This window comes from Cyphomyrmex costatus, unplaced genomic scaffold, assembly GCF_001594065.2.
Source record: "Cyphomyrmex costatus isolate MS0001 unplaced genomic scaffold, Ccosl1.0 scaffold223, whole genome shotgun sequence".
Taxonomy (NCBI): Eukaryota; Metazoa; Arthropoda; class Insecta; order Hymenoptera; family Formicidae; genus Cyphomyrmex; species Cyphomyrmex costatus.
In genome coordinates, this window is record NW_017276291.1 from 705,129 (window position 1) to 727,006 (window position 21,878).

Here is a 21,878-nt window from a genome sequence, read left to right on the forward strand (position 1 = left end):
TTGAATTTATTGTTACAGAGCTTTTGATACAGAAAATTGAAAAGTATTTTAACGAGTAAAATTTTAAACTTGTAAATAGCTATAAGTAGCCTTAATGACTGTCGATTTTATGAGCGCTTTTAATTTAAAATGTACTTATCAATTTTTAATATTAAAAAGCAAATATATTTATAGAAATATATTTATAAAAAGAAGTATAGCAAATATTTATTGAAAGAAGAATATTAAATTAATAAAATATTGTATTAACACATTGAGATAACGTGTGAGATACGTAATGGATTTCTCGATGTATTGTCGATAGTGTCAAAGATTTTTGCAAGCAAATAATAAAATTCGACCATAATACGAATGGGTCACGCAGAGATCATGAATGATTAACGAAGAAAATGACGTCACGCGTGCTAGAATGCGATCCTGTGCCTCCGCATTTCGTCCCCTCCCCCATGACGTTGCATAGCACTGATTCCACACACGCCAAATCGGGTCAATCGGTAATATTGAACGCATTGGTTTCCGTAGGAATTGGAGAATATTCGTTTACTAGTGCTTCTCTCGTTACACGTACGCAGATACTCGTTGCATGATCCTTTCATGCAATTGATAATATTTCGATGAAAAAACTTGCACGCTTATAAATGTCTTTTACCATAAAATATCTTTTTCTATGTTAAAAAGTCGTTTTTTTTTATCAATTAATGTCTCTTGATTATTAAATTGTAGATAATTTTAAACTGTATTATATATTGCGACAGATTATGTAATGTGCCGCAATCTTCAGTCGGGGGATTAAGTTTAACGTTGCTCATGCATTTAAATGCATAACATTACTGCCGTAAAACAAACAAAATAATAGACTATGTTTTATTTAAAAAAAACTCGAAAACTAAATAAATTAATTTTTTCTACTTTAATACATTTTTATTCACGAAGTAAGAAAAGTTCATTTTATTGAATTTTTCTTACTTTTTAAGCTACTATTTTTTACCATTTATTTTTTATTTTTTATTTACTATTGTTTACCATTTTGTTTTCAATTTTTTATCATTTAGCTTAAAAAGAAATACAGGATGTTGGAAATAAAAAGTTGGTTTTATAATACAAGAAAGTTTAGGTACTTTAGCTTTCCGATTTTTATCTTTTACGTAAAAAAATACAACGAAAAATATACATCTTTTATTTGCAAAACAAAGTCTCTAAATCCAGATAAAATGAAAACAACCATTTAATCAGTGTGACGAGAGGACATGTGTCGCATATGTAAGGCGCTTTAATCAACAGACAAAGCATCGGTATGCAACATCCATATATGTTAATCGCGCGCCGGAAGTACAGTTAGGAAGCTTTCCTTTTTTTTCTGCGATGTGGCTTTTGTTCACCCACGCTCTTATATCGCGTTGCCGGCGTCATTAACGATGTCTAACGAGCCTAGACCAAAGAGCTTGGGTGGAACAATACCACTCGAAAGTACATCTATATGAGAGTAAATGGCAAGTAACCACGCACGTTTCCGGTCGTGTAACACGTATGTCGACGAAGCGACGCGTGCACAAGTGAACTTTCACGGTGACCGTCTGCTTCTTGTTAACATTTTGAGTGCAATTCGTAATTGTCAAGATTGTCTGTTCCAAAAACCACTTCATAGCTCTACACCGCTCTGTTCTGAAATTAGACTGTTCAGGCAGTCACATATATATATATATATATACACCGTCTTTAATAAATTAGATAACTTTCAAGCTAAAAATAATAATTTTATTACGCGAAGTATAATTATCTTTTAGTTCTATAACAATTATAATTATCACAAAAGTTATTATTACCAATTCATATTCTAATTGTCCTAATTTTGACAAAATTTGAATGATCTATTGATTGTAAGAATTTGAGAGATAAATGATTTTGAATAAAAAAGAATACATTAAAACATTATACTTAAATTCTTTTTTAATCCTTTATTAACCTTTTGTTTGTGTACAAAAATATTTAAAAAATCGTTCCTAAGAAAACGTTGGAAAGCTTCCATTCGGTAATTTTTTATGTATGTTTTTATTAGCCTGGGGTGTGTTTGCATTTCTATATGAGAGAGAGAAAGAGTTAATAATAAAAATCACTGTATCACTTAAAATAATTGCATGTGCTGAAATTATATGTGCTATTTTGTATTGCAGAAACAAAGCATGATGGTTCGCCAATTAGAAGAGGAGCTCAGAATGAGGATGCGTGGGCCAAGCGTCGAGATGCAGCAACAAATGGAAGTTTTGTACAATGAGAACGAGCATCTGACTCGGGAAATTGCCATACTTCGTGATACGATAAAGGTGAACATTAATGTTTAGATTATCTCAGACAACCACAGATTATTTTAAAATGCGTCATATTTTTCAATGCACCTAACAACTTAAATGTACCTAACGCGTCTAATAACTTTTTTTACTGTGTGGTGCAAAGTTATTTCCATAAAATGGCGATACCATAATCCAGCGTTTTCCATATAGTTGAATTTTTCTTCCTAGAGAAAATTAATTTCTGACGCGGTGCAGTTTATAAGATTAGTCTTAATCAGCGAGACTATAGGTCGGTTTTTCACGTCTTACGCCGAATATAATTCAGCCTTAGCCTCGAAATAGAATAGCGCACGCCATCGGGAAGATTGGTACGTTGCTGGAATAATCGCGCCGAAGGGGGGGGGGATCCCATTATAACTCGAGAATAATAGGGATAAGTGCGGTAAATGGAAGTAAAACGGCGGGGACTCTTCAGGAGGTCGGTGCGTGAAAGAGCCGCAGACGCCTCCTAGACTGTCTTTCTCTTCTTTTTCTTGTTTTCTCCTTTCTCGCCGACAGCTTCGAGAGTTTTCCTGACATTTGTGAAAATTTTCCCGCCAGGTTATATTGGACCTCGTGCTATCTTCCGATCTTCTGACACCGCGGCGGACGTCTGTCACGTACCCTAACATTCCGAACGTATTCAAGAGAAACGCTGACTTGTCCGATTTTTTTCCTCTTGAATATTCCGAAAACTTTAATGACTTTATTTACTTCATTTAATTGATTATATGTTTCCATTAATCTTCTATATTTCAGTATATATAATAAAACAGTTTAATAGCAATTTTTTATAACGAATAATCGGTAATTTTAATCTTCTCTATTCGATATAATAATTACATCGTAACAGTTCTTTTATCAATCACACGTTATCGTTTTGTAAAAATTTTACTGAATCTGGGGAGAGGATAACTTTTGATGTATATAAAATCTGTTGGTGTTTCTCGTGAAAGCACACGATTATAAATAAAATAATCACGTTTGTAAAATAATCCGTTTGGCGGTATGTACTGTGGTTTATTGGCTTCTCGTACGCCATACGGCTGTGCTCGCAGACCCGAAATAGACGAGGGGTTTAGGTCGCCTTCGGGGTAAACGACCGATTGTCTGGACGATCCAGATACTTCCGGAAATCTTGGCAGCAACGTGAATATCAACCTCGTCGCAATAAATTCATAAAGTTTACCACTTATGGCGTCGAAAACAAGCGTTGCTGCGAGTTACGTCGAATCGATATGAGCAGACACGCAATGGGGGTGTCATATTCCACTCGTTTAAAAGCAATATATGATAGATATGAATCTTTTTAAAAAACTTTGCTTACGTAAAAGAAATATTTTCTTTTTACTCCAAGATAAGTAGCTGATAATAGATGCAATTCGCGTACGTTTTAAATTAAAGGATAAGTTATCTCGGAGATATATTTCTTCAGAAAATAATCTAATCTTGCGCAAGAAGCGGAGTAACATTTGCTCGTAAGCATATGACCGAAATGTCGCAGACGCGGGTCAAACGGGAAGCAACTGGTCGCCTTTGGCCATTCGCCAGTTTATGCACTCGGTTTCTCGTGTCTCTATAAATTCTCATTACAGAATCTGATGACCAAGTCGATCGAAAACATTTAAGATACTTGACGGCAACACATGGTTTTTATTTGACTCTGATAACTTTGAGAGGTTCAGTATACGTTTTTTTAATGTCATACGTTATTTATTAGCTAACTTTTTAATCTGCAGTAATCTGATTTATTAATACATTTATAATTTAATAACGTTAGTATATATATATATGTGTCTGAGATGTGTGACATTAAAGTTTGCAACACGAGGAAAGATATTTTATACAGCTTTCGTCGAAATTTACCGATAATATATTTAACGCTAGTTTGACTCAACATGTCCCAAGAGTTTCATCCTCTAAGTCTGACTGTAATTACCAGCTCTTCATTAGCAATAACTACATACTGTTTCAAAGTCAAACATACCGGCAATACAGTACATGTGTTTTTTAAAAAGTATTTTAATTAACACATTTACAACTGTGAAAGTTTGCGGAGGTTTTCATTGAAGGAGTTTAATTGAATTAATTATCGAATGTTGACCGACATCTCAAACATAACATTCGGGAATTCTCGTATTTCCAGTGCGCGTGATATTATCTACTCGCAGGTAATATCGCACGCAAGTATTCCTCTCGCACAGCGGGGAAAACCGGTAGAAGGCCAGCAGCGGGTGTCTAATTCCAGACTAATTACTTTCCCGCCGTCAAAGAGGCGTGCTAAATTCGTTATGCGAGCCCCAAGAGGTGGCATCCACTGTTGACTGCTACTGAAATCAAACATATTAGATACATAGCTGCGAATATATCATCGGTTACCATAAAAATAATACTGTGCAAAAAGTGCACACCGCGACGAAATTCCGTAAAAATATTTTGCACCATTAACATTTTACAGTAAATTCTCATTATCCTATTGAAATGTTAATCTTCTTTTAGAATGAAAGAGTAGTATACCGACAGGATGATAAATTAAATCTCTCTTTATTCGGTTTTAAAGATTAAGCTTGATGTACTTTTTAAAAAAGAAATACGTATTATTTATACACGAAAGTTGATATTAAAGCAACTTTTTAAAGAGAAGTTGGATAATTCTAAAATTCGTCAAAGCATTTATTCGTAAATTATTTTAAAATTTATTTGTATAAAAATGAGAAATTTTTGTCACTTTAATGGGCATCATTATGTAGTGCGCTAGCTCTCTTTGAGCCTTTCCGGTGGTACCGTTCGCAGATGCTGAAATAATTTCGTAGGCTTAATATAGTGAGTAGCATTTTGAGCTCAACTGAGTTGCCCTATTATCTCTAATGAACAATCTTAATTTTGACACTCCACAACTGATTAAATTTTATGGTAATCTTAGCTCATATTGTTAATGTGTATTTTATTATGAATTTTAAATGACATAAAAAAATACAATTTGTCATATTCTGAATATACGCGTCTACGTAATATGATAAAATAAAATCGGAAATATTCAAATTACTGTCATTTTATGTGTAACTCAGTTTGCAGAAATGTTTATTATATGCGATATATAATTGAATCTAAATTGTTTATGCAAATATTTTTAAAAAATAAAAGTTTTTTTTAAGAATAAAGATATTAAGAAAAAAATTGCGACTTTTTATATAAAAATAAAAATATTATTAAATTAACGTAAATGTTGAATAAAATAATGATAATTTGACGATTAAAATCGTGAAAAGAAAACAATTTTAGTTATTGCCATTTGTTTACTTTTAATTAACCTTGTTGTTGATTTTTCCCTATTACAGGAGCTGGAATTAAGAATAGAAACGCAAAAACAGACGCTGCAAGCTCGTGATGAGAGTATCAAGAAGCTCCTCGAGATGCTCCAGAATAAGGGGATGGGTGAGACATTGTTTGAAATTTTTTAAATTAATTAAATTTAATATTGATTAATTATTTTAACACACACTGCATTTTACGAACAAAAATTTACATGTGTGTGATCGTAAGATAGATTAAAGGAATCATAAAAAATCCATTAGCTAAATCAAGTAGACAAGCTTAGACAGTAAAGACATCATCACAATGATTTATATATAGTAAATAACAGTAGTTATTCCTTTAATTTTTCTTCAGTTAATTTCAAGGAGTATAATTACAACAAATTATAAAATCATAATAAGCTTTGTATAAATATATTAACATTTTGAATATTAATAGAAAAAAGAAATTAATTTTTTTAATGAAATAAGATAATATACCAGGAAATACAGGTACAAAGCTCGTGCGTGCATAAACTTTTTAAAAACAGATTGGATTAACAAAAAATTACTTATAAATAGCAAAGTGTGTATATACAAACATTTTAAGTTTAAAGCTTATATTAACTATTGCTCAACTTTTAATATACATTTATTTCAAATGAAGATATAATTTTCTGGGGATATAGCTCTTATTTAAGTTCTCTCTTTCACATGATTTTCAAGTAATTTTCCCTAATATAAGCTATGTAAGTGACTTTTGTAGCAAATATACATAACGCGTTATCAGAATTTAAAATTGCGAATATTTTGTTCGCAAATATACGATGCTTAGTATCGTTCTTCTCTAACGAAGGGAAGACTCAATTTCCTCCGCAACGGCATTTTTCGCGTAAATGCCGTCGGTCGTCCTCGACGACTACGACGGTTCATCGAATTATCTCGTTAAATCTACGAGCCGCAATTCATCTAAGCAGAGGAATCTGCACTTTGTAATCGTTATTGTGATCTTTATAAAAGCAAGATTCATCTTGTGAAGCTAACGGTACCTTAGTCCAAAAGAATGCTGCGAGAAAATATTAATCTTGAAAATTTTGTTAATTTTACAAAAGGAATACTTTCAAAAGTTAGGAAGGCAACGTTTAAATGAACAACGTTTCAATTCGCGACACGTATTAGAGTAAATTACCATATTTACGCGCTCGGCATACATAATTAGATACACTGCATTAATACAACGACAATTTGTTCTTCAAACTATTTTTACGAATTTGAATATAAGTAATTAATACAAGTAAGGAAAAGGGAAATACATCTTTTTAATTAGCATTATGCTTTATTAATCGCAGTGAAAATGTTATGTGCGTTACATTAAATTTTAATATAAATAATTATAATAGCTGGTAATACAGAGTTAGAGAGATATTATAATAAAAAAAGATTGCACTCTCGAGCAAACTGTCGCGCGATCATTTTACTAACATCATTTATTCTTATATACAAACACACATATATACACATACAAACACATTCACAATTGCACCGATAATCCGAGACCTGGAACCAAACAGTTCCTCCAAGAGTTCCTCGTTACTTTCTGCTGTTCTAGGAAAAGAGGAGGAAAGGATCATGTTCCAGCAGATGCAGTCGATGGCCCAGAAGCAGGTCCTTAAGCTATTTCTATCCGTCGCCATACATACTCATAATTATAAATTTATATATATATATATGTATATATATGTATATATTATATATGTATACATACATTATGCATCGCGTACATATATACATATATGTGCGTATCATTCTCATTTCGATCGACGCTCATTACGCATTTTCAGTACGCATATGTGTAAATACGTATTGACATTATAATGACGATAATTTGCTTATTTGTAACAGTCAATTTCACACGCATACGTATATACATATATGCGGTGACATTAATCGCTGCCCATTGTTCTGTATCGAGTAGTTGCTTGCAAGTAGCTTGCAGTTATTGCACCGCCAGTGGCTTTACTCTTTTCGCCCCGTGTGCCGTGCTCACGCTTGAACTTCTTTGTCACCTGAGATCTAAACAAAAAAAAAAAAAGAAAAAAGAGAGAGAGGAATAAAACGGATAAAAAAGAAAACGAAACAGGCGAGCGCCAGGGGATGAGTGGAGTTAGCCCTTACACGGGCGGTCCATTCTCGATTCAGGGACCACAACAGGGTTTTGCGAGCTTTCCCCGTCTGCCTCGTGCAACTCTACTCGATCGTTGCTCTCAAAATCGATTGGGCTCTCGCGAGGGACGGACGGGTTTTCCGTTTTGCGTTCCGCAGTACAGGCGAGATTTAAGGTACGGTATGCACATGCGAGATCGGGGAATAGTGATAGGCGATAGCCGATCGAAGCTACTGACGTGATACTTCGGTCAAGAGCCGCGGAAAATTTGCGGATCGATAAATCTGCGGTAACGCAGATATATTGAAAGATATAAATATTCCAGAACGACAAATCTAACAAATTTTTACAAATGATTCTTATAAAGAAATCTCTCACGACCAATTCTAAGAAGGCGAGAGTTTTAAGTACACAAAAAAATAAAACAAGAATAAAAATTATTAAAGCATCCGGAAATCCGATAAGAATAGTTTAAGAAGTCGCGTACTTTACAAAGATTTCTATAATCAAGCAACTTTTGAAGCAATTGTAATATCTTTAGTATAGATTATTATTATCTGTAATAGTATTGTGTTATAAAAAAAAATACCTGTTTTTTTACTGGAATTTGAACTAGAATTTAACTAAGGAGCTGAGGTCCTTTTTTGTGGACCATTTTGTGTACTTATTTATAATGAAGATTCGTACAGAGAAACACTAGTTTAAACATAAAAAAAGGAAATTCAATTTCGGAGTACGTTACGTTTATCTGGAATGTAGCTCTCTTTTTGTTCGACGTAACTTGTGCAATCGGAGCAGTTTGCAGTCAAAATATTTCATTGCGTTTCGAGAGCTCGCGAGGTTCTGTTTATTTCGGTTTGACAGCATTTCTCCTCCTGGAAGAGGAAAATCGAATCAGAGGTGGAAAACCGACGGGATTCACTCAACGACTTTATACATGCACATATACACGTATACAGGCACACACACATACACACACACACACACACACACACACACACACACACACATCTTCCAGCACCGCACATATTCGCATTCATGTCGCGCTCAGTGTGCACGCAAAATCGTGGGTTTACTCTCTCACAAGTATTTTGTACGCGCACCTTTTCCTTTGCGTCACCGCCGTAAATTTTCAAAAATTCACGCTTAGAAACGCGATTCTGTTGCTATAGACCTTCGTTGCAAACAAAGATTGCGGAAATCTCCGAGAATCGCGCGTCGAAAAAGTGCCAGGAGGAATTTACTGAGACACTTGTCATTTATTGCGAGTATTGTTTTACCGTTTAGTTCATTTTTATGAAATTCTCAATATCCTACACGGCGCCACGCGTGCGTTCCGACATGCCGTAAACTTATACGACAGAAGTAAAACGTGCAACGACACAGAGCCGCGAATTTACGTCGCCGGGTAATGCCAGAAGGTGGCTGTAGCATTTTATCGCAGGTTACGGAAAAATAGTAAAGTAGTTTGGCGAAAATCATACAAAAATCGCATCTGTTTGTTTGTTAAAATTTGCCTGCCAAACGCAATAAGTCCTGATCGCTTCACGTGTGGAAATGAGAAGCTCTTCTCTTACGTACATTTATCGATTCTCCGTCGACAAAATCGTGGATAGTCGGGGCTCCGCATTAAATCTGATGTCAAAGTATGGTCCAGGAATCCGTGAATTTTTGAAGTGTCACACCCCATCGCTTACTTTCACTCAGCAACTGTCGCTGCTCCGCTGTACTGTCACATAGCGAAATGAGCATCTTTAGACTGTTAGCCTCGTAAAGGAGTTTCTGAGCACCCGTGAGCATTGCGTGATTACGTTGCCGTTACCATGTCCGCTCTGCCTTTTGCACAGTCCGTGTGTTAGATGGTCTTTAGAGCAGACCTAGACCGTGTATTTCCCGAGATACGTTGTCGCGTTTATAGTGCTCTCCCTTCGTTTACAGCCCGTTCTCGGGTACACGGAATGCGAAGTCGTTCGGAAAAGCCGCTATTATTTCGCCCGTTACCGCCAACAAGCTTGTTTCTTTCACGCTTTTTGACCCACTTTTACCCACGTGCCATGTTCGCGTTCCCATTTAATCACGATGATCATCTCATACGCGTCATTTCTTTGCAAGATTCATTTACCTATTCCTTGTGTTCCTCTGCAGCTTCGCTGCATTTGCAAAATTTTGCACTTCGCACCCAAATTTATCAGAAATTTGCGTCAAAGAAAATCGTTCAGAAATTATCTGTTACTCTAGTCGATTGAATGACAAATTTTTACGATTACTAAATATTGATTTTACGGATCATGAATTTAATTCTATAAGTTTCAGCGAAATTTAATAAAGTGTGTATACGTTAATTAGCGTTTCATTCAACGGGATTTTTACGAAGTCAAGCGAAGATAAAGGTATCACTTACAATTTGTTCTATCGCGAAAAATTAGTAGTGATTAACGTTTTTCACGAACAACGTCGCATTCGTTAACTCGCTCGGTCTCCTTGCACTTTCGTGTTCATGCCTGTTAGACTTAGAACTTAGAAGGAGTCTGTAGCTTAAGTGGCACTCGAAGTCGGGAACGATTCGATAGAGAACAAAAAAATTGACGGATCCGCGGCACAAGTGCGGTTTTCGAGCACGAATTGATCGGAGCAAGCACGTCAACATAGTCCATCAATCGCACGAGAAGTCATTTTCACTCCCTCCTCGTTCTTTCTTTCTCTCATTCTGTCACTATAAAAATATCGCACAACGTCAATCTTCATTCGTTCTCTCCTTTCTCTTTAAAAAAACTATAACTTTGAGCAAACTCTTGAGCGATCAGCTGCACCAGCACCAAAAGCCTGTCTCGTTGTTCATTGTGACAACTTAGCAGCACGAGCATTGTATCATGTTATCACCATCCTCGATCCATGTACTTCGGTCCAATTTGTCTCAACCAATCCCTTGAAATCCTTCCACAAGTTCTTCGTGTTCTATGCTGGGATTGAAATAGACACAAGCTCGGAAAGTTGATGCCAAACATGATTTGTTTCACAATAATGGAAACGTGACAATACCGCTGTGTATTATTTTATTACTGAAATTTGTATTTATAGCGTTAACATTCAAATCATATTGAAATTTCAACAATTTTAATCGCAGGCTTCAATCTCTTAATTACCTGCTTTCGGATAAAATGTGCGCGACCGAAATGCAGATATTATCTCGAGATTCTCGACTCCAAGAATACTCCAAATTCCCGGTGACGATTTAACAGACGCCATGAGCGTGTAGAAGACATTTTCCGATTAGCTCCAGAAAGAGGGGAGCACATTCGACGCCGAGGGGAAACTACACGGTCCAATTTCCTCTCTTTTCACGACAAATTTCTCCGGGCATAAGCCGATCTCGGCGCGACAGGCGGGCTGCAATTAATAGCTGCAATCTCGTTGCACGTAATTAATTGCCGTAATTCAGGTGAAGTCTTTGAAGTAATGCACTTTGGGTATCATTCAAGAAACAAAAGGAAATTATTTTTTTGAACTGGAAAGGAAGGAAATTATTAAATTTAAAATACCCGACACGCGTTGCCTGAAATTTCCAGTCGTACATAATGATTATATTTTTATACGTAAATTATGTATTAATCTTCTTTTTATATCTTATATAACTAAGTTTCTAATATAATTAAAATAATGAATGTTCTTATATAAATATAATTTCATATAATTTATTGCTATTATTTAAATTTTTCACCGTAAAGCAGGTAACTAAAAGTACAAAAAGAAGTAGATAGTTGTTCGTTAACAATGAAATACGAATTTTTTAAAGGCATGTAATGAGCATGTGAATAAAAAGAAAACCGAAACACGTAGTTCTATGCATTTTTCCAAATTAGTCCCACATGAAAAATCACGTGTTCTCCTCTAACCCTTCTCTTTGCACCCTACATGTCGAATGATTCAAAAACGATTCGTCCATGACGCCTTTATTCGACGACCTCGGCAAAATGAGATAATTTATCTAACGATCAACTCGTACGTCATGTCACAAACTATCATGTATATATATTCTGTAAAAAATGAGAACTTTATTCTCGGACTCGCGGTGCGTAATGAAGCTAAATTTGTTCCATCAGTCTAATTCGACAGATCGGACGTTAGATGAATCATCCAATTAAACGATACGTCACCGAATCAGCAAATCATGGGACGAATCGTCTGCTGCTACCGTTACTGTCGAACACAAACGGATATAAAGACGCAGACGAGAAAGCAGACGGCCGATCGCAAGGAACGAAGAAAACAAACAGTGCGAGGAAAATAAATATACGAGGGGAAATATATATCGGACGTATAACAATAACAGCTGCGATTGGAATGCGTGGAATGAGCTGCTTTGGATGTGTAGGCGTTAAGATACGTTTAGCCACCCTTCCCCTGTTCGCGCGGAGAAATATCACGCCCGCATATCCGCCTATCTCACGTCATTCACTATCCGTCACTAACCACAAGTACAATTACTATCACCACCACATGATCAGCCATCACCGTCATCGTCACGGTCACCACGAGTCATCACCCATCGACTACAACACAACAACCACAACAACTACCACCACAACTACAAGTACAACATCACTACGTAGCTCGAAATTAGGGACTGGCGGTACGCACGTGACTTCCCACCCCACGAAGCTCTGCCATGGAGGACCCAACAGGTACACTAATTACACACGTTAATGCTAATTGGACCCGGTTTAGGTGCGAAGCCAATTATCTGAAATCGCTTCGATCGACGCGAATTTCTCTTTTCTCCAACGAGGAATTCATGTAGGTAATATAATATAATGTTAGAGATAATCTCTCTCACAATTGGAGTACTCGAACAATCAATCGCTTTCTAATCGAATGTATCATACGGGTACATATAAGTAAGTATACACCTTGTGTAAAATATTTACCTTCAAGAGAGCCACCGTATGCAAAAAGAGCAAAACGTTATTCACGAATATTTCATGAAGTACAAATGTAGAAAATGAATATCACAGAGTACGAGTCACGTAAAAAAAATATATTTATACAACTTATTATTATATAGTTCATCAATTTATAGTTGTGTAAAACTTACGTTTGATTTTTTTTACAATTAACCATTTAACGCAAGTAATTATTAATCTGCACGTTAAATATTTTCCAACAGTTTAAGTTAGACTCGAGATAATGAGACAAAATGTTTGTCAGCACAAATTTGTTTAAATATTTGATGGCATTTAACATTTATGCTTTCACGTTCACAAGAAACATAAATGTTAAATACGTTTAAAACGTGTACTTAGCTAAGAGATAGGAGTTCCTTCGCGATGCCGAAACTATCGCGTCGTAATGAAGTCACGTCGGCCGTAATATCGCCGTTAGTATTCGTCCGTCGTGATTTACGCACGCTCACGCATGCTGAATTAGGAGCCGAATTAGACGTCGTGCGCGAATATAATCCGTCTAAGCCTCTCCCTTCTTACGTCCATCGAGATTAATTGCACGTTCGTCATCTTCATCGTGTGTCGCTGCCTAAAATTCTCTCCGGTACTTCATTCATCGCCGTGTATTACGTCTCTGCCTGTGTGTGCCTGGATATAAGTGTGCGCATCGTACAGTGGCTCTCGATCAGTGGTACATACTAAATTCACGTAAGTCGTCGCTGTTAAACATGCACACGGATGCTGCGATGTTGAGATAGGTGCAGGAAAGGTCGAAGGTGTAGCGTCAAATCTAATCGATTGAACATCTAATTTGACATACTGCCGGTCATATTGACTGTAATAATATTTGGCAATTTATAAATTGTTTGCGGATTGTAATAAGAAAAGAGGAGATAAAGAAACATAGAAATATGATTTTGATTTTTCTGGAAAAATATATAAAATTGTAAATTTTGAGTCTTTATAATTTCTGTAACGTAAAATGCACATGTAGAATTTTACATTATTATAAATGAATGTATATTATTAAATTCTTTCAAAAGTGGGGTATATATTTATAGATTATTCCACAAGGATTATTATCTATTTGCAAATGATACGTCCTCTTGAAGGAATTATGGTAATAGTCAGCTGATTGTTGATCTTTATAAAGATTTGGTTAAATTGTCCAAATATTGTTGCAATTTTAATCCTTTTTATATATATAATATATGACTGTTCGTTTAAGAACCAATTTATTTATAATATTAATAATTATTATTTAATGATCATGATAAATATTTTATATATAATATGTATAATAATATATAAATGTAATTGAATTATTTCCTCAGTAATTAAGAATATTTTTTTAAGTAGGAATTTATCTCAATAATAATTAAAATTTTCAATAATAATTTCAATAATAATCTAACAATACATTTGTATTTAGAGCTCATATTAGTGTTTGCTAAAATATTCTTTTTCGACAATCTGCCAACAATCTACGAATGTATAATCGAGTAAACTTGATCTTTCCTACACTCGAAAGATTTTTGCTGCCTAGAGAAATTTTCGACAACTAAAATTCTCATTTACTGGCTGACTGATTACCCGTCGTCATGTTTCTATCGAAGAATTTTATTGTCGATCGTTGCTCTTAGACAACGAAAGTCCCGGATAGAAAATACTCACCTTACTGCGTTAAAACTTGTCTCTCATGGCATCGCGCGGATAATTTGGAAACGCAAAGTTGGCTGAAGGAAAAAGTAAGAGATCGATTCTTTTCGCGTGCATACGCGAGAAACGACAAAAGAAAAAAAAAATAATACGAGAAAGTGGTTATCAACGGCATTCGTATTCCAAATGACATTCGGCTGAGTTTTGACGATCAGGAGGATGGACGGGATACGCCATGAAAAATCTGCGTCAAGCTGTACGAGACTTTTGACTCGTTCCGTAAGAAAACAACTTTCATATATTTCTCTATATATTACACTTACCTCTCTTTTCTCGATATCTATATATAAATACTCTTATATATATATAATCTTTTTCTATATTATGTATATTTAATGCAATACGGAGCCACACATAATACGCTACATATTACACACATCCCCATTCATCTTCCTTCCGCGTGTATATCTTATACATATGGAATGGTTCAGACTCTTTATATGTATATATATATGCACCACCTCGTTATATGCACACGTACGCGACGAGCGCATTTTCCGCGTATATATATGTGTGCATAAACGCCCGTGTTACAGATGTACATTCACATACATCTACACTACTTTTATGTATTTGTTCTGCCATCATCTCGGCTGTTGATTCACTGAATGTTAACGCCCATTTATATATATACTCTCTCTTCTCGTTCTTGTACGCCTCAGACACGTTCTTGCCCATCACGACTTACCGCTATCATCGCCAATCGTCGTTATCGATGCACGAGCAGCGGGACGGTCCGAAAGTCGTCAAGTCGCGTCAAGGCGAGCCGATCCCAGGCCCAAGGGAGGACTTTGCGACTGTTTGGCACCGACCTGGTGCGAGATGCGATAATACGACGTCGTTCTCCTCGCGTAATCTTACTGTCTTATCCTCTCTACCATAACACCATTCGTATCGCTGATGGGAGTGTCGGCAGATCGACGCTACTCGTGCCTACGCGGGTTTGCTTAATAAGTGCTTTGATAAAGCGTCCAATTAAGATGTCTCAAAATAGACTTCCCAAAGTGTAGATTCTTTCTTACATTTTCAATTGTCAACATAGAGATGTTTTATTTATTCCTTTACATTTGTGCTCTTCCTAAACTGTTATACTCTCTAAATCTTTCGTGAAGTGAAATCTTACTTCAAAAATTGAGCTAATTGAAAAAAAGTATTCAAATATTTTTACCCTTGAACAAGAGTGGCAGATTCTTACTTTTCACGAGTGATATTTCATTCTTTTAGAGTAAAATTTTCCTTTTTCTGTAGTGAAATTCGCACCAAGGAATTAAGTCCCACTCCAAAGAAAAGAGTGAAAATCTTTCAGTCTTGTTTTCCAGACTGGCTCAGTTTTTACTCCAAAAGATTTAAAGAGTAGGTGCGTTTTTTTTTTTTCATTTTCACTTACCTCTCACTACGTTCTATTTTAATATTTTATTTTATATTTGCTTTGCATACACTTTTTTAAATTTTATTTTTATTTCCAGAGAAAAAAGTGTTTCAAGACTTGGGAATAACAAAGCCGTACCGTTATACTCTACGGAAATTTTCATTGCGTTATATCGAATGCTATTTTACTCTGGGAAATGCACCGGTCTGCCCGCACTTCCACGACTCATACACGAACTCATCAAGATGCGTATCCGTGCTCGAGCGCTTAGCTCGCAGGCGATGAACAACGAGTGTTCCCTCACCGGCTCATTGGTCGTTGTTATTTTCTTTTTTCATCGCGCCGATAAAACTCAAGCCCCCTTTACTCACGCTCTTAGAACACCGATACGCATCCGCACGTGCATTCAAAAGAGATCTTGTCCATACGACGTGGCCGCGTTTCGAGCTAGCGAAATTAGCTGAAAAAATCGCAAATCGCTATCTCTTGTTAATACGACAATTGATTCTCGCGCATTCCTAAACAATTCCTCCGACAAAGATCGCACCTTTGATCGCGACGGAGAACGACGGGTTCTCTGGGGGAACAAAAACTGAGTAAAATACGAGGGAGTACGTGTTAACGTAGAGCACAAACAATGACATCCGTCGAAACGCCGCGCGCAGAAAAATGGACAACGATGTCGGCCGTACGTCGCGGTGGGCGAAAGAACTGCGGCGGCGCCCGGCGTCCGGAAGAGGATCACCGTGAGAAAAATTAAATTAAAAAAAAAGGAAAGAAATTCAAGCAAGCATATATTGAATTGTTAGAGCGTGACCTTGCGACTGTGAGATCATCGAAAAGACTAAACGTGACGTTACCGATCGTCGTCAGTGATCGGTGCGGTGCCAATTGAACTTCAGAATAGAAATTAGGCAATAAAGACGCGAGTTCAGAGTCAGACTGAGATCTGATACTAAAAGAGAGAGAGAGAGAGAAAGAAAGCGAGCGAAGAATGAATGTCGAGACGCGTGGGTGAGAAGTTTCTCGCCGCTTTTGTCGACGAGAATCGGTCTCGATCGCATTTTATTTTCGGAGCGACAAGAATTATGTCGCTCGCAGAAGAGAACGATGAAGGATCGTTTTGGAAGAAGGAAGCTCGGCGGTACGTCGCTTTTCTTTCGTCAACCGGGACGCTGCCGGTGCCACTTCCGCTTCCTCGAGACTGTCCCGCAAACCGAGAGATTAGAAGATGAAAATTGCGTGTGCTATTCACAGCCAAAATGCGTAATGAAGAGAGATATTATTTCAGATTTCAATTTATAGATTAAGGAAACAAAATAGTCCACTAAAGTAAATCAGTAATTTATAGAACGGGACGAAAAATTATTGCGAAATTCACGAATAGTATTTGCCGCTGTTTTTTCAATTTTTTACATATCTATATGTATATGTGAAAAATGTGGAAACGAATACTGTTAGTTATTTTCATTGTTCCATATATTACGACTATTTTTCAGTCTCTACTTTTTTTAATTTTCGTTGAAATTGGATAAAATGAAATTAAACCAGCGCCTGATATTAATCTTTATTGCATTTTAAATTTTGTGTAATGTTTTTCCAAATTTGAGCTTTTCGCTTATTATAATAAAGAAATCTTCAAATACGCGATACAGCAGTGAATGAATATTGCGCACATAGCAAACAAAACTATTTTAACAAAGTCCAAAAAGAAGGATGACAAATACCAAGGGGCAGTCTCATACGTTAGCGAAGCCGCACCAACCAACCATCTTTATAGTCACATCTCTGAAACCGCACCACTGCATACTTCACATCCAAGAAAATATAAAAAAAAAGAAATCAGACAACATCTCAACCACATCATCAAACAAACAATAAAAAAAAAAAAGATACTAGATCGCGAGATTGCGCTAGAGAGACACGAGACAGAGAAAAGAAACGGCGGCGCGAGAAAAAAGTCGACGATCTGTAACCGTCTTCCCCGTTTGTTGCTTCTGTTGTATCAGGAGCTCAAAGCGACGAACGAGAGCCTGAAGAGCCTGCAGACGCAGTTGGAGCTCGCGTACGCCTCGACCGCGTCTTCGGGACACCCAGTCGGTGGTATCAGCGGATTAGCGGGTGCATCGGTCATCGGACTAGGTAGCGTATCGGGGGGTGCAGGTGCTGGGGGCTGCGACGGCGGTACCGTCCTCGGAGGTAGCGTGGCGGTTCCAGGCGGCGTGCCCGGTAGCACCACCCTGACCGCCATCATGGAGACGAAAGACGCGCGCATAACGACCCTGGAGAAGGAGGTGGCGTTACTAGAGGCCGAACTGCAACGTATTAAGGTGTGCGGCGGTAGGCTGCGGGAACAACTGCTCAAGGCCATTGCTGTGCCAAACAGCAGCGGTACTATACAGCAACAGCAACAACTGGGTATCACGCAGCCGACCGGCCTGGGTGGTCAGCAGCAGCCCGGCACGTTGGCCCTGGCCAGGGGACCGTCCATGATGACCTCGCTGGTACCGTACGGTGGCCATGCGTCGTCCGCGGCACTAACCAGTTCGTTGCTTGCCGGTTCGACAGGTGGGCCTACCACCGGGAGTGGCGGCGGATTGGGCGTAGGTGGCGGTTCCTCGTGCCTAGCCGGCATTTCGTCGGGCACCACCACAGGTGTGGTCAATCCTTATACCGATCGTTACGCTACCGATCATCATCCCCATCAGCTGCATCATCACCAGCATCATCATCACCATCACCTTCATCAGCAGCAACAGCTGCAGCTGCAGCAGCAGCAGCAACAGCAGCAAATGCAGCAACACTTGAAACAAATAGAGCCGGCAGCGGCTGGCGCCCTCGCGCTGCACGCTCACACCTTCAACAAGCACGACTTGAACTTCAAACGGCAAGTAAGTTTCTTCATCAACAATGTGCGCATCGAAAAGAACGACGCCGTCTAGGGCGACACCTGGGACGGCGCGGGAGGGCGGGAGTTCCTTCTGCCGATCACAGGTATACGAGGATCACGATCGCGTCGTCGTCTTCTTCGTCATCGTCGTTGTGTTCATCGTTGTCTTCGTCGTCATCGTCGTCGTCGTCGTCGTCGTCGTCGTCGTCGTCGTCGTCATCGTCGTCATCGTCGTCGTCGTCGTCATCCTCGTCATTGTAGTTCTCGTCGGCTAGTTTCGAGAGCCATCGAGATTGGAGAGAACCGGGTTGATGAGGTCAGTTCGAGAAAAGAGGGAGTGGCAGATAAAAAAAGTCTGTTGTTCTCTCGTTGCACGCGAGGGCGATCATCCGGAAAGAAAAAAAATATGTGTCTTCGGGGAAGAAGCTAGATCACCGCGAAGAGGCGATCTAGGTGACAGAAGGTCGAAGAAAAGGGCGTACATAGTAGGATGACTTCTCAGTTGAAAGGGAGATGAAGCTGAAGAGCTGGTGCCGATGCAAGAGCGAGTCGTCGAGACGATGACTTCCGCGTTCAAGGATCTTTCGATTCCCTTCGTCTTTTTCTTCGAAACATCGCGTATTACGTGCATTATCGAGACGGGAGTCCGTGAGAACTAAAATGGCGGCGCAGAGAACGAACGTGATCTCGGACTTCGCGTCACGCGATGTCCTTGCTGAACCTGTCGCAGCTGCGTTTTGAAAAATTAAACCTTTACCGGAAAATGGCTAGGGAATATATTTATGGCACTGTATTAAAAGTTTTCCCTAAATCTTTATATTATATATTTATCTAAATATTTGTCTTAGATATTTTATTTAGAAAACAATAATCGAATTTTCGATAAATAATCCAGTTAATGTTATATATTTGAGAAATGAAATTATACTATTTTGTTATATTTGAAGATAAAGTTGAAGCTATGAAGTTATAAAAGTTTATAATTAATTTAACATTGTATTGATTTGTTGAAATGTGAAATCTCAGAGATATTCCCCAATAATGGTGTTGCAAATTTCGTTGCTCAGTGTTGGAAACATTACAATTTTATGAGAAAGTTCTTGATGCAAGGTACAATTATTTTGAAAAACGTTTTTGGAAACAAATAATGTGTGAATCACTAATACCCTTTCCTGGCTTTCTTAGAAATTATTTGTCTTCCTAGTTAAATCATCGTATGATAAAAAGGAGAAATAAATAAATTATATATAATATAAAAAAAAAGTAAAACAAAGCTTTAGAAAGCGATGATCAAACACAGTGATGTGATGAAAACCAAGAACACTTTCTGTGAAGATAATTACGTAATACTAGAACAATTATGTTAATTTTTAGACTGAACTCAGCGCCAAGTCGAACTCAACACGCACTATCCAAATTGTAGAATATGTAGAACGGTGGCGCGAACGTTTAGTCGGAAATAGAACCTTTAGCTGTAAATAGAGATCACTTAGGCAGACTTTGTCGCACGAACGTTTCCCTGAACGAGGTAGTGTGTTTCTCCTTAGCGTATGTCGCTCTCACGCGAGTACGGGAATAGGCGAGCTCGAAAGACGTCTACGCACGCGTTAATTTAAATGAACGAACTTGCAAACTTCGGATTCGAACTTTGTAAATTGCGTTCCGCTCGACACGAGCAAGTTATTATCTAGACAGGGGCGAAAATGTCTCGTTGCGAGCGATCGGCCTATATAGCGTTATCCTCGACTTTCGCGTTATCAACCACCGCGCCGTTACTAACTTTCCCGTCTTCCTTCCTGAAGGAACCCTAGGAGTCATTAGTGTGGATTCAGAGTAACGTAAAATAAGCGTATATCACCGTTAAGTGTGTCCCATAGTGTCGACCCCGCGAAACCGACCGAGGTCGTTTTACTTCTCACCGACTCTCGTCGATCGCACGTGCACATAAAACACTTTAAAGCGTATCCGTTTTTCTTTTTTACCACTTCGACGTCTTTTTTTTCCCTCGTCACGCGACATCCCGAAACGCAGAGTTCTCTATTTTTTGACTCGATTGTATTTATTGTTAGATGTCGTAGGTATATACAGGGTAAATCCTAAGTGATAGGTGTAAGTGCAGAGCGTTACGTGAGACGCCTCGCGATGGAAAAGTACGCGCGTTTCGCAGATGAAACGGAATCTCGACGGAATTCAAAGATAACGTCAACGGAATTTTTTATGATAAGAATTTTTAATAATTAAAAGTTACCAAAACCATTACCAGCCAAAGTATATCTAACGTTACAACGTATATTAAAACAGAATCTTAAAATCAAAGTTATATATAAGTACATTGCATTAATATTCTATATAAAATTTCATACTTTATAAGGTTTTAAGTCACGAGATTTCAGAAGCTCCGAGAAGCTCAGCCCAACATATCTGTCAATAAATACCTGCTTGTACGCACAATATTGACGTAGATATTTTACGACAGCTGATAATTCTTGAGTCAATGAAAAGCTATTAAAACTTAAGAAATTTAATGAAGGATTAAATAACTTCACTGAAGGAACCGACGCAATCCGTGCGTGTTAGGTTCGAAGTTATCACTTCGTAGAAGTGAAGTTTCCTTCGGCGAACTCTGTTTCGAGACCGCGTAACACGCGATTCATTTCTGATGCGAGGAATTCCCAGGTTGCACCCTGCAGATGCACACGTTCATGCGTCGTTCGAAAAATCCCTCTGTTTATAGCGTGATAAGCTTTCGGACGATCTTTGATCTTCCGCTAACTTTCAGTAATAGCTCTCCAGAGGGCAACAAAGTGGAAAGCTAGTTGCTCCCGCGACGCGTATCGCGGAGAAAGTGGATAGGACATATGTAGCCAGATATGTTCTTGGATATCAAGACCAGAGGTATTCAGATTTCTTTGCCTTCTTGAATACGAAACGTTGAATAAAGCCTGCTAATAATTTAAGTAACGTTGAAGTAACATTTCTTAAATAATAGAAATATCTCAAAGAAGTAACAAAATTACACAATTCATTTAATAAAATTTTAAATCGCGTTTTCCAAAATTCTTAAGAAAACGATATAAAATAATATACGAATCATAATCATTTTTATATTACCATTTTTTACAGAGAGAGAGAGAGAGAGAGAGAGAGAGAGAGAGAGAGAGAGAGAGAGAGAGAGA

General features: G+C 37.8%; 1 protein-coding gene across 6 annotated transcripts in view; it reads left to right on the top strand.

Moving 5' to 3' along the window:
• brp (ELKS/RAB6-interacting/CAST family member bruchpilot) overlaps nt 1–21,878 on the top strand; it is a 69,866-nt gene that overhangs the window by 18,859 nt on the left and 29,129 nt on the right. For 5 of the 6 annotated variants that reach the window (XM_018539834.1, XM_018539835.1, XM_018539836.1 and 2 more), the window contains exons 2-4: nt 2,172–2,321; nt 5,666–5,762; nt 7,230–7,285. In XM_018539834.1, coding sequence (XP_018395336.1) covers nt 2,172–2,321; nt 5,666–5,762; nt 7,230–7,285 — 303 coding nt within the window. Of the gene's footprint in view, nt 1–2,171; nt 2,322–5,665; nt 5,763–7,229; nt 7,286–17,821; nt 18,704–21,878 lie in introns of all 6 variants that reach the window. The other variant, XM_018539840.1, reaches the window with a different exon arrangement.